General features: G+C 61.4%; 1 protein-coding gene across 1 annotated transcript; it reads right to left on the bottom strand.

Moving 5' to 3' along the window:
* Positions 1–1,840: 1,840 nt before the first annotated feature.
* LOC119096675 (transcription initiation factor TFIID subunit 4) lies at positions 1,841–12,899 on the bottom strand. The gene is made up of 10 exons (XM_037219568.1): positions 12,595–12,899; positions 10,426–10,518; positions 9,400–9,624; positions 9,104–9,187; positions 7,372–7,412; positions 6,525–6,709; positions 5,600–5,730; positions 4,904–5,086; positions 4,048–4,197; positions 1,841–1,963 (listed from the first exon to the last, which is right to left on the bottom strand). Exons 1-10 carry the CDS (start codon positions 12,793–12,795, stop codon positions 1,850–1,852), a joined length of 1,407 nt encoding a protein of 468 aa, XP_037075463.1. The 5' UTR covers positions 12,796–12,899; the 3' UTR covers positions 1,841–1,849.
* Between the last annotated feature and the right edge of the window lie 336 nt (positions 12,900–13,235).

Here is a 13,235-nt window from a genome sequence, read left to right as displayed (position 1 = left end):
AGCAGTGTCCAGATACCGAGTGATAATGAGGTACCAATCATCATCGGCCGAGACACCAAGCTGCATCGATGCACCGAGCAGTAACGATGACCCAGCGATGCTGCGACATCACGCTGCATCGAGGTAGCACAGAGTGCCGAGACAACGAGAGCTACCGAACTCCTCATCAGTACCAAAATGCCAAGATGACGTAAGCTTTTGCCCTACATCTTGCTATTGCCTGGCGGCTGCACCCAAAATGTAATGTCTGTTGCAGATCTCCCAATCTGCCTGGTGTCGCCTCCGCATATCCAAATTTTGTCCCTTGATAACATATCGTACACCATCTTAATGTGACCGACCTCGACACGGCAGACCGCACTGTAAACCACTGCAGACCAACATCGGCCGGGAATAGCCAGAGTCGTGGACGGCGCATTTACGTTGAACGAACCGTGATTCTCTAAAACGTGAAGCTGAGAATTAAGAACCGGTGCACCGAAGCTGTGATTCAATGACGTGGATCAAACGTGACCCCATGCCACGCTCCGCCGGCATCAGTCAGCGCTGGGACGCAGCTACCCACAGCCGCACGGTCTCAGCGATGCCGACCGACCGGCCAGCAGCATATCACGGCCCGGCAGCGCGGGGTTCGCGTGGCCGGCCCAATCCGGTAGTAAACTACCCTATCGCGCGGCGTAACCAGCGCATTACGATGCAATACCGCATTCCAGCTAGATAAGTTGCGAAAGATCATTAACACGTTCTGTTTACATGAACTTGTTAATGTAAATATAACCTGATCTGATCTTATCATGGCAAGGCTGTCTACGAAAAAAACATCAGGAAAGGAGCCCGTAGTAGTTCGCGGTTACGAGTTTTTCCTTATTCAAGACCGCACAAAAGCCGTTGTTTCGACCCGCTGCCGTCGATTGTCACCCGCCACCACGTCTGTTCTCTTTGCCATGAGACCAAACACATCTCCCGTTGTTACTAATATTTTCTCATTGTTTCAATCACTTGATGACAGATGAACATCGGGTAAAAACAGACGGCGGCACGATGTGGAGCCCGTCCGGCCGCTGCCTCGGGGCCGGCGGCCGGCGACCCGCGCCAGATGCGATGTACGCTGGTGAAGGCGAATATGACGTATGTACAGTGCTTGCAGCGCGTCATCACACGCACACACATGCAGACAGGCACGCGGAGCCGGGGACCGCGCGGCCCGGCCGGCCGGGCAGTTTGTACTAGCGGCCCTGGCCCGGGGTCGAAAGGGAGGGGCAGTGGGCGGGCGCCCGAGCAAGGGCGGGGTGGCCCTCGCCCGGGCCGGTGGCATTAGCGGGCTTGAGGAGCGTGCAGCGAATGCGAAAGGGACAGCAGATGGAGGCGTGCCGACGGGGGGAGGGGAAGGGGGCTAAGTGCACGAGGTAGGGTGGCAAACGGAAGCAGACGCTGAGGCTGGGGCGGTGGGGGGTGAGGGGGGGGGGGGGGCGCTCTAGCGAGACATTGGCGGGCGAGCGAAGACCGCTATCACATACAGGCAAAACACAACCAGCCGCTCGTAAAATCTGCATCTATCTCCACCCTACAATCCAAAGGAAGAACAGCAGACCCAGATGAGGACACTGGAGATAAAGCCGTGAGAAGCGCCTTAACCCAGTTTGCCGAGACTGCGGCGATGCGGGCGGTCAGCTCACCGAATGACCAACACGAGCATAAGCAGATGGAGGGTAGGCGAACACTGCAAACGTGGAGCGGCGCTCTCCCCCCTGACGAGCCGGGCGCGGCGCGCCGGACCGATGCGGCGCGGCCGGCAATAACAACAAGGCGCTAGAACGCGCCGAGGCGGTGGGCGGGGCGGGCGGCGCCGCTACTTGAGGAACAGCTGGAACAGCCGCTCCGAGCGCTGCAGGCCTCTCTCCTGCTCCAGCACGAACAGCAGGTCTCGGGCGTTGACGCGCTTCAAACGCGGCCGCAGCGGGATCTGAAGCGAGGTGGAGCGGCCGTCACACGGCGGCCCGGGCAGACACTGACCCGGCGGCGGCACACGGCTGGTCCGCACAACGGAGCGGCGTCACGCGGCGGCCCGGGCAGCCACGGACCCGGCTGGCGGCACACGGCTGACGGCACACGGCTGGTCCGCACAACGGAGCTGCGTCACACGGCGGCCCGGGCAGCCACGGACCCGGCCGGCGGCACACGGCTGGTCCGCACAACGGAGCGGCGTTACACGGCGGCCCGGGCAGCCACGGACCCGGCCGGCGGCACACGGCTGGTCCGCACAACGGAGCGGTCTGGCGGCCGTCAGACGGAGCAGTCCGGCCGTGAGGCGGATCGGAGTTCGCCGTCAGACGGATCGAAGTCAGGCCGTCAGACGGATCGGAGTTCGGCCGTCAGACGGATCAGAGTTCGACCGTCAGAGGGATCGGAGTCCGGCCGTGAGGCGGATCGGAGTCAGGCCGTCAGACGGATCGAAGTTCGGCCGTCAGATGTATTGGAGTCCGGCCGTGAGGCGGATCGAAGTTCGGCCGTCAGAGGGATCGGAGTCAGGCCGTCAGACGGATCGGAGTCCGGCTGTCAGACGGATCGGAGTTCGGCCGTCAGACGGATCGGAGTCCGGCCGTGAGGCGGATTGGAGTCAGGCCGTCAGAGCGATCAGGGTCCGGTCGTGAGGCGGATCGGAGTCGGGCTGTCGGACGGATCGGAGTCAGGCCGTCAGAGGGATCGGGGTCCGGCCGTCAGACAGATCGGAGTCCGACCGTCAAACGGACCTGATTGAGATGGAACAGAGTCTGTGAACCACGTGCGTCTAGAACACAGCTCCTACACCCCGTGCGACTTCCGGTCACACGGAAGACTCTGATCACCAGACGGACAGGTGCGGCAGTTCGGCCGAACACTGGCCGACGGTCGCACGGAAACTCGGTCTCAGACCAGGCTGGAATCACTGCGGTCGCGGTTATCCATTCATCACTGGCTGAGCGCTCAGCTGAAGGGCAGTGTTCAAGGCTGCACTTACTGACCTTTACCTGTCTAAGCGGGCCGCGGCTGTAGCTGAGCACGTCTTTCTCACCTGTCTATGGACGGGCGCAGTCACGGTGGACGAGTCTTCCTCGCCTGGTTCTGGACTCAAGCTTACACTCGGGGTCCAACTGTCCGCGCGTTTCACGACTTTCCCGTGACCATTCGCAAACAACTTTGCGGAAGGTGCCAAAGATCGGCGATGGGGATCCATATTTCATGCATTCCCGCGGCATGGCTGTTTACTGGTGCTTAAGGACGCATCGAGTGCGATCATCAGTTCGCGCCCTCATCGTCAGGTTTTCTACAGGGTAAGCGCTACGCCAGAGAAGCGCGTATCTCGCACGCTCTTGTGGCTGAACACTGCGCCAAAGGTGGGCGTGTTTCTTACCAATCTCTGCCCGAGTGCGACGCTGACGGTGGGCGTGCCTCTCGCCTGTCTCTGGGCCGCTGACAGTGGGCATGTCTCTCATCTGTCTCTGGGCCGCCGACGGTGGGCGTGTCTCTCACCTGTCTCTCAGCCGCTGACAGTGGGCATGTCTCTCAACTGTCTCTCTGCCGCTGACGGTGGGCGTGCCTCTCACCTGTCTCTGGCTGAGCGCGCCGCTGACGGTGGGCGTGTCTCTCACCTGTCTCTCTGCCGCTGACGGTGGGCGTGTCTCTCACCTGTCTCTGACTGAGCGCGCCGCCGGCGGTGGGCGTGTCTCTCACCTGTCTCTAGCTGAGCGCGCCGCTGACGGTGGGCGTGTCTCTCACCTGTCTCTCTGCCGCTGACGGTGGGCGTGTCTCTCACCTGTCTCTGGCTGAGCGCGCCGCCGGCGGTGGGCGTGTCTCTCACCTGTCTCTGGCTGAGCGCGCCGCTGACGGTGGGCGTGTCTCTCACCTGTCTCTCTGCCGCTGACGGTGGGCGTGTCTCTCACCTGTCTCTGGCTGAGCGCGCCGCTGACGGTGGGCGTGTCTCTCACTTGTCTCTGGCTGAGCGCGCCGCTGACGGTGGGCGTGTCTCTCACCTGTCTCTCTGCCGCTGACGGTGGGCGTGTCTCTCACCTGTCTCTGGCTGAGCGCGCCGCTGACGGTGGGGGTGTCGGAAGCGGCCGACTCGCCATCGAGCCGCGGCTTCTTGCGTGGCCCGATCGCCTTGAGCGCCGTCAAGTTGGCCTCGCGCTGTCGCACCTCCTCCATCTCCACCCGCTGCATCTGGAGCGGTGGGTCGGGCGGCATCACCAAAAAGCAAGCCGTTGCGCTGGCGTCAGAGAACGCCCATGCCGCACGCATGCACGCTCTCTCCTCTCTCTCTCTCTCTCTCTCTCTCTCTCTCTCTCTCTCTCTCTCTCTCTCTCTCTCTTCTCTCTCTCTCTCTCTCTCTCTCTCTCTCTCTCTCGCTCTCTCTTCTCTCCTCTTCTCTCCCTCTCTCTCTCTCTCTCTCCTCTCTCTCTCCTCTCCCTCTCTTCTCTCTCTTCTCTCTCTCTCTCCCTCTCTCTCTCTCTCTCTCTCTCTCTCTCTCTCTCTCTCTACCTTGCTCTCCCTCCTCTCCCTTTCTCTCTCTCTCGCTCTCTCTCGCTCTCCCAGCCCCGACAAATTCACAGCGAAACTCACTAGGTTTTGAGGATGACCCCACAGCGCGATCGACACTTCTGGTGAGGCCAACACAACACACACAAGCAACACATCGAACCCCGTAACGCCACCACCACAGGTCCAGCGAGCTAGCCAAACCATCGCTGGCGACGGTGACGGACGCGGCGTCACCGTCACCTCGCTGTTGGTGTGAACAACGATGTCGGTGAGATCCAGTCACGGACATCATTGGTGTTGTTAGTGGTGTTTAAGGGCGCGCCGAAAAAACGCCAGTAACGACCACGGTAACGTTGCTGACCGGCTTCACCGGTTGCCGCAGACTGACCTCCTTGGCCTTGGCCTTGAGCTTGGCCTGCTCGGGGTCCTCCGTCTTGGAGCGGCTCTTGGCGGCGCGCAGCAGCACCTCGCGCTCCGTCTCCTCGTGCCGCTTCTGCTCCAGCTTGTCGAGCTCCTCGAGGAAGCGCAGCTGGCCGCGCACGTCGCGCGAGGCCTCGTAGCCCGGCTCCGACTGCAAGGGCACGGCGGCGATCAGCGGCGGCGGCGACGGCCCGACCAATGCGCCGCGACACTGACGTCCCATCCCGTGTGTCAGAGATATCACATCACCGAGCTGGGATGTCCTACGCCCGCACCGGGCTCACCACCGCCGTCACTGTTGTGACCATGCGCACAGGCCACTGGTTTTAAGCTCTTGAACAATACGTGAACAACTTTATCATCATCTCTAAAACTAGCATCCAAATGCGTTAACACCACAGCAATTTTTAAGCAGCTACGATTAAGCCCATGAAGGTTGTCAACCCCAAAAATACATCGTCAATTTTTTGTGAATGTCCCCAGCTAATGTAAGATTACATGCGGCTTTACACGTACTATGCTGAGCAAACGCATCCAAAACACGCAGAGCTGGTCGCGTCGGCACAGCGTCTGCAGGCCGGTTAAATGCTCTGGTCTGCACCAGCTGACCGCGGTTGGCACGTGAGTAGGCCGCGTCCGGCCGGCCGCAGCGAGCGCAGCTCACCTTGACCACCTCGATGCGGTGCTCGGCGATGGCGGCCAGCTGCTCGAGCAGCGTCTTGAGCCGCTCCTGAGTGGCGTGCGACACGAGCGCCACCACGTCCGGGCCGGGCTCCTCGAGACCGTGCCGCATCGCTGGCGGAACGCCGCGGCCAGCTCACCGACCCGCGCGGCGACGGACGCACGGGCTCGGGCCGTGACTCATGGGTCAGACCCGGACCAGACGTGACAGCAACGGCAGCCGCGTGCCCAGAACGCCCGCAGGCAGACACAGTGGCCAGCAGTATTCATCCCGTCGGCCCCACTGTGGTGCATGGTACCACGATCACCGGCTTGCTCCCGCACCAGCGCAACAACCGCGCGCTGCGCACAGCTGGCACACCCAGGCCCACACAAGTGGCCCGCAGGCGCGGAGCACACAGATCCGGCGCCGCCGGCCAGCCTTGCGGCTGCTGCTCGTCCATCACAACTCGCTCCGTCCAGCACGGAACAACTACGCCAGAGCTCGGTCGGTGGAAGTCTAGTCACGACCGGCCGGCCGCCAGTGGCCTGCTCCCCACAAACGACCCAACCCGACCCAACCCATCCCATCCCGGCCCGGCCTGGCCCGACCCGACCCGACCCGACCCATCCCGGCCCGACCCAGCCCAGCCCAGCCCAGCCCAGCCCAGCCCAGCCCAGCCCAGCCCCAGCCCAGCCCAGCCCAGCCCAGCCCAGCCCAGCCCAGCCCAGCCCGGCCCGGCCCGGCCCGGCCCGACCCGAGCCCCACTTAGACCCGGACCCGGACCCGGACCCGGACCCGGTCCCGGTCCCGGACCCGGACCCGGACCCGGACCCGGACCCGGAATCGGCCCCCGGCCCCGGCCCCGGCCCCGACCCGACCCACCCAACACGGCACCAGCGAGCGGCACCAGCGAGCAGCCTCTCACCGATGCGGCGGATCTTGAGCTGGAGCGCGGCGCTCGGCAGGAACGTGTCGTCCTTGATGCTGCGGATCTGCGTGCCCACGTACTCGGTGCTGCCCAGGATGTGCTGCGACTCCTCCTGCAGGTTGACGCCGCCCATCGCCGCCACATCGTTGATGTCGTCGTCATGGCCAGACTCGAACGATGACCTGGCGACGGCCAGCAGCCGGGTTAGAGGAGGGACCAGGACGGCCGACGTGTCGGCGCCGTGCGGGTGCTCCGGGCGGCACGCGTGGACATTGGCGCATCACAACAGTTCTCAACTGAGAACAGGTTGCAAACGAAGCATCTACATAGAAAACTGCGATGGACATGGTCGGGTTTAGGCCGCGCTACCGAAGTAAATCGGACTTGGCTGCCGCAGTGTCTGGACGGTGACACCTAGGCCTTTGTGATGATGATGATGGTGATGATTGGGGTTTTAGGGCGCGTCGACTTCTAGGGTCATTTTGCGCACATAACAGCTAAGTGTTTACCGTGGTGTATAAATGGCTGTGCCTAGGCCTTTGTGCGTAACGACTGGCAGATCCCAGTGTTCACACAAACTGTCTGCGGGCTCGAGACGAGCTAAGTACACAGCAGTGCCATCTGGACACTTCCATGGACATAAACAGCACCCAAACTGTCAGTCGCACAACGTCGCACCAACTGACACACCGCCAGACCGGCGGTGTAGGTAAGATCGTCCTCATCACGTGACCCTGGCCAGTCTGGTCAGGTCAAGACGTGACCGACCTCGTGACCAGTCCGCCCCGCTACCCAATGCCCGACGACCAGTGGACAGGGCGGTCCTGTGGACGCCAGCACCTACTTGAAGTTGAGTTTTTTGTTTTGCCGCAGCGCCACCGGAGGCTGTCGGTTGAAGCTGACGGCGGTGGCGGTGGCGACGGCGGTGGCGGCGGCCGGCGACGGGACGGCCGGCACGCGCACACCTTGTTGACTGACTGGAGACGGCCGGGCCGGACAGTGACGTCAGAAACGGCCGGCAGCCGCCGCCGTCAGTGGATGGCCCGGCGTCATGGTGGCCGCGGTGATCACACGCACAGGCACCAGGGATGAACGTCACGACCGACCAGTACCGCGGCCGGTGCAGAAGTAAGATCTGACCGATAACTTCCAAATGCTATCGTACACTTTTCCAAATGCTAGTGCGACATGATGTTTCATCATAATACTGAGGAGACGCCAAATACGAGCCGGGAACCAAAATCTCGAGACCGGTGATAACTGCACCGAGACCTTTCGAGAACGGTAGCAGACAATGACGGCTACGGAGTCCCAGTTACGACAACCATGCCACTTCGCCACAACACAACGAAACCCACCCACGCGCAGCACCACCAGGCCGCAGCGCAGGGGAAGAAGGGCGCGGCAAGACAGCGGGGCGTGACGTCACGGCATGCTGGGGAGTCAGGCGCGGTTACGTACGGGCTGGACGCCGAGCAGGGCCGGGTGGGCCGAGACGGTGCGCGGCTGCACGAGTCGCGGCTGCGCGGCCACGGCCAGGGCGGCGGCGCGGCCCGGCCCGGCCGTCACCGCCACCGCCTGACGTGCCACGGTCACGGCCGCCGGCGCCGGCGCGCGCTGCACCTGCCGGGGCGCGGCCGCCGATACAGACGGCTGCCGGGGGTGGCCGGGGGGGGGGGCCGAGGAGGGGGGGGGGGGGGCTGCCGGGGCGCGGCCGCCGATACAGACGGCTGTCGGAGGGTGGCCGCCGGGGGTGGGGTGGCTGCCCGGGGGGTGACCACCGATATGGACGGCTGCCGGGGGGTGACCGACGGGGGTGGCTGGTGGCGGAGACACACGGACAGGGCCAGCTGACCGACCGGAGCCTGCTCTCTCGGGACCCCCGCGCCTCCCACGGCAGCCCGCAGACCGGGACACGGACCGCCCATGCGCAGGTCCCGGCGTGCGAGCAGGCATCAGCACTGCAGCGTGAGTATACGCAAGCCACACGAATGCCAGCTCTATGTACCGACCGCAGAGAAACAAAACATGACACGCAGTCGCATCACGCGCGTATCTTTCGACAGCGTAAGGTTGCATTCGCGACCAACTGGCGCCGGCTTCATGCCCGCCTTATGAGATGCCGGTATGTTGCTTCCATTAAACAAAGTCACTGAATTTGTGGAAAATAAACCAAAATCAAACTAAAGAAAAGGCTCTAATTGCGAAAACTAGTTTAAGAAGTTTGTAGCAGCTGTTTTCTGTGTGTGTGTGTGTGTGTGTGCCGGGGAGGATGATACCCGGGAAAGGCCGAGGCCCCCGCGACTGTCCACGCGTCTCCAGCCGGGCAGCCCCAAGGCACAACTTTAGAAGCAGCAAAACATCCACACACAAAACAGCATGCTACTCACGATCAACACCGAACACCGACAGCTTAGAACAAACTGATTCTGGCGCGAAAAAACACACAAGTCCAAACAAGCAGCGACCTAGCGGAAGACGTCATCGCAGGCAGATGCCCACCGCCGGAGGCGGCAGGGGCCGGAGCGGCCGTGTCTTACGTGCAGCGTGCCTGGCGCGGCGGCCGGAGCGGCGGCGAGCGCCGACTGCGGCGGCGGCTTCACCCCGTCGATGGTGATGTCGCGGCTGAACAGCGACTGGCGCAGGAACGGCAGGCTCTTCTGCAGACGGCGCGGCACACCGTTAGCCCCGCTGGAGGGCGCGTGCGGCCCCCGGCGCCGCGGCGTCCAGCCGAAGCCAAGCCGCCCGCCGGGCAACAGCTCCAACACGACACCTCTCATCACACGTACCACCCCGCACACCCGGCGAACAACAGTCCACGCCGCTGGGCCCGCCTACAACCCTCCGTCTCTCTCTCCAACGCGCCGCCCACCTTGAGGAAGGGCACCAGGCAGGGCTGCGGCGACGAATTCAGCTCCTGCTGCAGCCGGCTGGTGAAGGCTTCGGGCTCGACTCGCGCGTCGATCAGGCTCTGGATCAGCGTGCGCACGTTGCGCTCCACCGTGTCCGGCTGGTCCTTGGCCAGCCGCAGCAGCGTCGACAGGAAGTTCTTGCACTTGAGCTTGGCCGTGTCGGCCGCCATTGCGCCCTGCGCCGGCTGCCGGTGCGGATAAGACGTCACATGAGCGCCACACACCACACGCCACAGTCCGTGATGGCTTGTCGCTCGTCAGCGGGGAGATAGCAGTCGTATCCGGGGCCTCCGCGAGAACCCTACGAACATGTCCCGTCCGCTTCCACAGTCCGTGAAATGCAGCTTGCCTCCAAACCGCCTTTTTACATTTGCATTGGCTATCAAAAGCATCGGCACGGCTGTTCGGGTGCTGCTTTCGGCAGTCGCCATTCGCCACGACAAATAATCGGCACCACGGTCGTCAGCTCGATTCGGTGCACACGAACACCCTCCATCCGCAGACTGAACATCTCTGTGATCTAGCCAATTACCATTGGTCGAGAATAGCAGACCAGAGCCAGAAAAAAATACCAGCTGGGTTGCGCAAGGGCTGTGGGCTAAGGGCCATATGGGGCGGCGGGACGCTCACCTGGGCTGTGGCTATGGGCCGTATGGGGGCGGCGGGACGCTCACTTGGGCTGTGGGCTGTGGGCTGTGCGGATGGCGGCGGACGCTCACCTGGGCTGTGGGCTGTGGGCTGTGCGGTAGCGGCGGGACGCCTCACCTGGGCTGTGGGCTATGGGCCGTATGGGCGGCGGGACGCTCACCTGGGCTGTGGGGCTGTGGGCTGTGCGGTAGCGGCGGGACGCTCACCTGGGCTGTGGGCTACGGGCCGTATGGGGCGGCGGGACGCTCACCTGGGCTGTGTGCTGTGGGCTGTGCGGTGGCGGCGGACGCTCACCTGGGCTGTGGGCCACGGGCGTATGGGGGCGGCGGGACGCTCACCTGGGCTGTGGGCTGTGCGGGGGCGGCTACGGCGGGCGCGGCCGACACGGCCACTGCTGTCCGCGGGGTGGTGGCCGCCTGCACCGGGCTCTGCTGGCGACAGGTGAGCGTCGTCAAATACCGGCGCGGTGCGGCACAGCGCCACCCCGGGGCCCTCCAGGTGTACCTCACCGGCGCCAGTGTTATCTCGGCGTGCCGGTACGCGCGGACACGCTGGGCACATCGATATCAGACGTCGGTGGAGGGAAACACGCTCAAAACTACAACGTGTTAGGGCCATCTGGGCATGTCACACCACACAAGCTACTGAGGTATGCAAGAAGCATGATTAAAAACCTGTTCAATGCCGTGAGGTAACTCCATTTTTAATGAGCACACGCCCCCACAACTTCAATATGCCCAGGTCATCATTCCCGCCCCCAGCAGTGGCTCCCAGGTCAGCACTAGCTCCAATGCCAGCGCCCTCTACCACCGAGTCGTGCTCGCCAGCTCTCGGCCGCTGCTGCTCGCGTCTGCGCTGCACCATACCGGACAGTCTGGTAAACCACCAGAGACAACACAGCACTCAACTGGGCACAGGACAGAGCGCCGACCAAGACAGGGGCCGGGTGCAATGTGTGCACATTCCCTCTTTGAAAGCAATGTACGACCACCAGGATGCCAAAACCCTCCAAAATGGATAAGCCGACCTACCCTGACGAGGACGGATTACTTTTTGTTTTTGTTTTCGTTAAGTACATTACAACTACACATTTCAATTTTCGGTTGGGCACAAATAACTGTGGAACGCGAAGTTTGCCGAACGCAACGCATCCAGCGGTGCGCAATTTATGTAGAGTGCGACCACATCATCCATAAATAATCAGAAGAACATCTAACTCTCGGGGATGTCACGTCTGTCAGCAGTTTGTGATACTGCGGGCCATAACTCTGGACTGTGAACAATGTGCACCCGAGCCCAGCACCTCCATGGCCTGGTTCGAAACCAAGTTCCACAATTCGGGCCAGCCACATAAGAGGGCCCAGGGACGCGGTCCGAGGGCGGGACTGCAGGCCGCATGCACATCTCATGCCACGGCCCGAGGTGGACGAGGTCATCAAAACTACGACAGCGCTCATCGCAGCCAGCCTGTGGCCAGCCTTCAACATTCACGAACGCACAGGCACAAGTAATTTGTAGCAACAGTATTCATGCAAGCAGCAGGTCAGAGGCCTCAAATACTTTCAAACGTATGAAACAGACGGGTCAGAAGGGCGGTAAGAGACCGACCCACCATCGCAGGACGAGCCAGCTGGCCCACGTGACCAATGCCACAGACCTTCGCGAGGCCTGAGAACGGGGCCCGTGCGGGACAGTTGAGCGTGCGCTCGCAGCGGCGCGGGACCCGACCCGACCCGACCCGACCCGGCGTGGTCGCTCGCACCTTGTAAATGTTAGGCAGGTGGCCCGTGCGGCGCGTGCGGGTGTCGGGGCGCCGGCGCCGGGGCCGGCCGCTGCGGCGGGGCGGCCGCCGCGCCGCCGACCGTCGCCTGCTGCCGGGAGGGCCAGGGCGCCGCGTCACCGGGCGGGCGCCAGCTCACACGGCCACGGCAGACCGCCAGCACCCGGCAGGGCCATACAGTTCACAGCACAGCCACGCGGAAGCCTGGCTGCGCCGCTGGACACCGCGCGATGCACACAGATACCTTACAGATGGCATGTAACATGAGCAGCTTGTAGAGCAAGGCATACGTGATGAGGGAAGCAAACAATTGGAATGTGGCGGCGAGAAAAAAGGACGTGGCTAGCAACATGACTTGAGGAATGTCGGGAAAGCTACGGTTCAAGAGCACACAGAGGAACGTAAAAAAAAAAAAATACTTTGAAGCAGCGCAGATCCAGGCATCACAGATAAACATGCAAACTTCCATAGTACATTATGTAGATAACTGAATGAGTTATACTATTGCTCAACCAGCAGAACGGAAACAAAACAATATAATGAGGAGAGAGAGGCAACTATTTTCTGGGATAAACCTAATTGCTTGAGAAAGACATGCCTCATTGGTCCAGTCCGTCCCAAAAACTACATCACGTTAACACCAAAAACATCAACAAATGAAAAACATAGTGCGACATCAAATAGCAGTCATCGTCATTTTCAAACCACCACACCAATCCAAAGTTACCTTGTACATGGGCGTTGACGTGGTGGAGGTGCCCACATAGCAGACGGCAGCGGAGGTGGTGCCGCCCTGGACCGGCAGCTGGATCAGCTTCAGCTGGCCATTCTCCGTCTTAAATAGCAGGTGGCCCGATGCCGAGCCCTGTAGACCCTGAATGGTCTGCAGTGTGATGGGCTGCTGCACCAGAAAACGACAGAACACCATCAACACAGGCCAGTGGGATATATCACGCTCGTCATTGTGGAGGTATACAATGGCACATAAAAACAACTTCGACCTGCTCACGGAACGTAATTGGAGACTATATACAGTGCACAATGCCTATATATATATATATATATATATATATATATATATATATATATATATATATATGTATATAACCACCGACACACATGCAAGTGTCTGTGCAATTGATGCGTCGCTGAACACACTCCGCCACGACTGATCCATGACGCCATGACAGCAAGCTCCCAGTTCAGTGACGGAAAAGCATTGCTCAGTTATGCTTACTGTAGAGTTTATGCTGGCAAATAAATAAGAATGAGTTAATGAGTGAGGAGTTATGCGGCAATAAAACCCTTCAATATTTTCTGAGAAAGGATGTGTTAGATGCACTATTCTCCTGGTCAAATATGGCCAAA

Source organism: Pollicipes pollicipes, unplaced genomic scaffold (assembly GCF_011947565.3).
Source record: "Pollicipes pollicipes isolate AB1234 unplaced genomic scaffold, Ppol_2.1 Scaffold_4295;HRSCAF=5057_pilon_pilon_pilon, whole genome shotgun sequence".
Taxonomy (NCBI): Eukaryota; Metazoa; Arthropoda; class Thecostraca; order Pollicipedomorpha; family Pollicipedidae; genus Pollicipes; species Pollicipes pollicipes.
The sequence above is the reverse complement of the archived record's forward strand: the minus strand, read 5'-3'. Positions and strand labels throughout refer to the sequence as shown.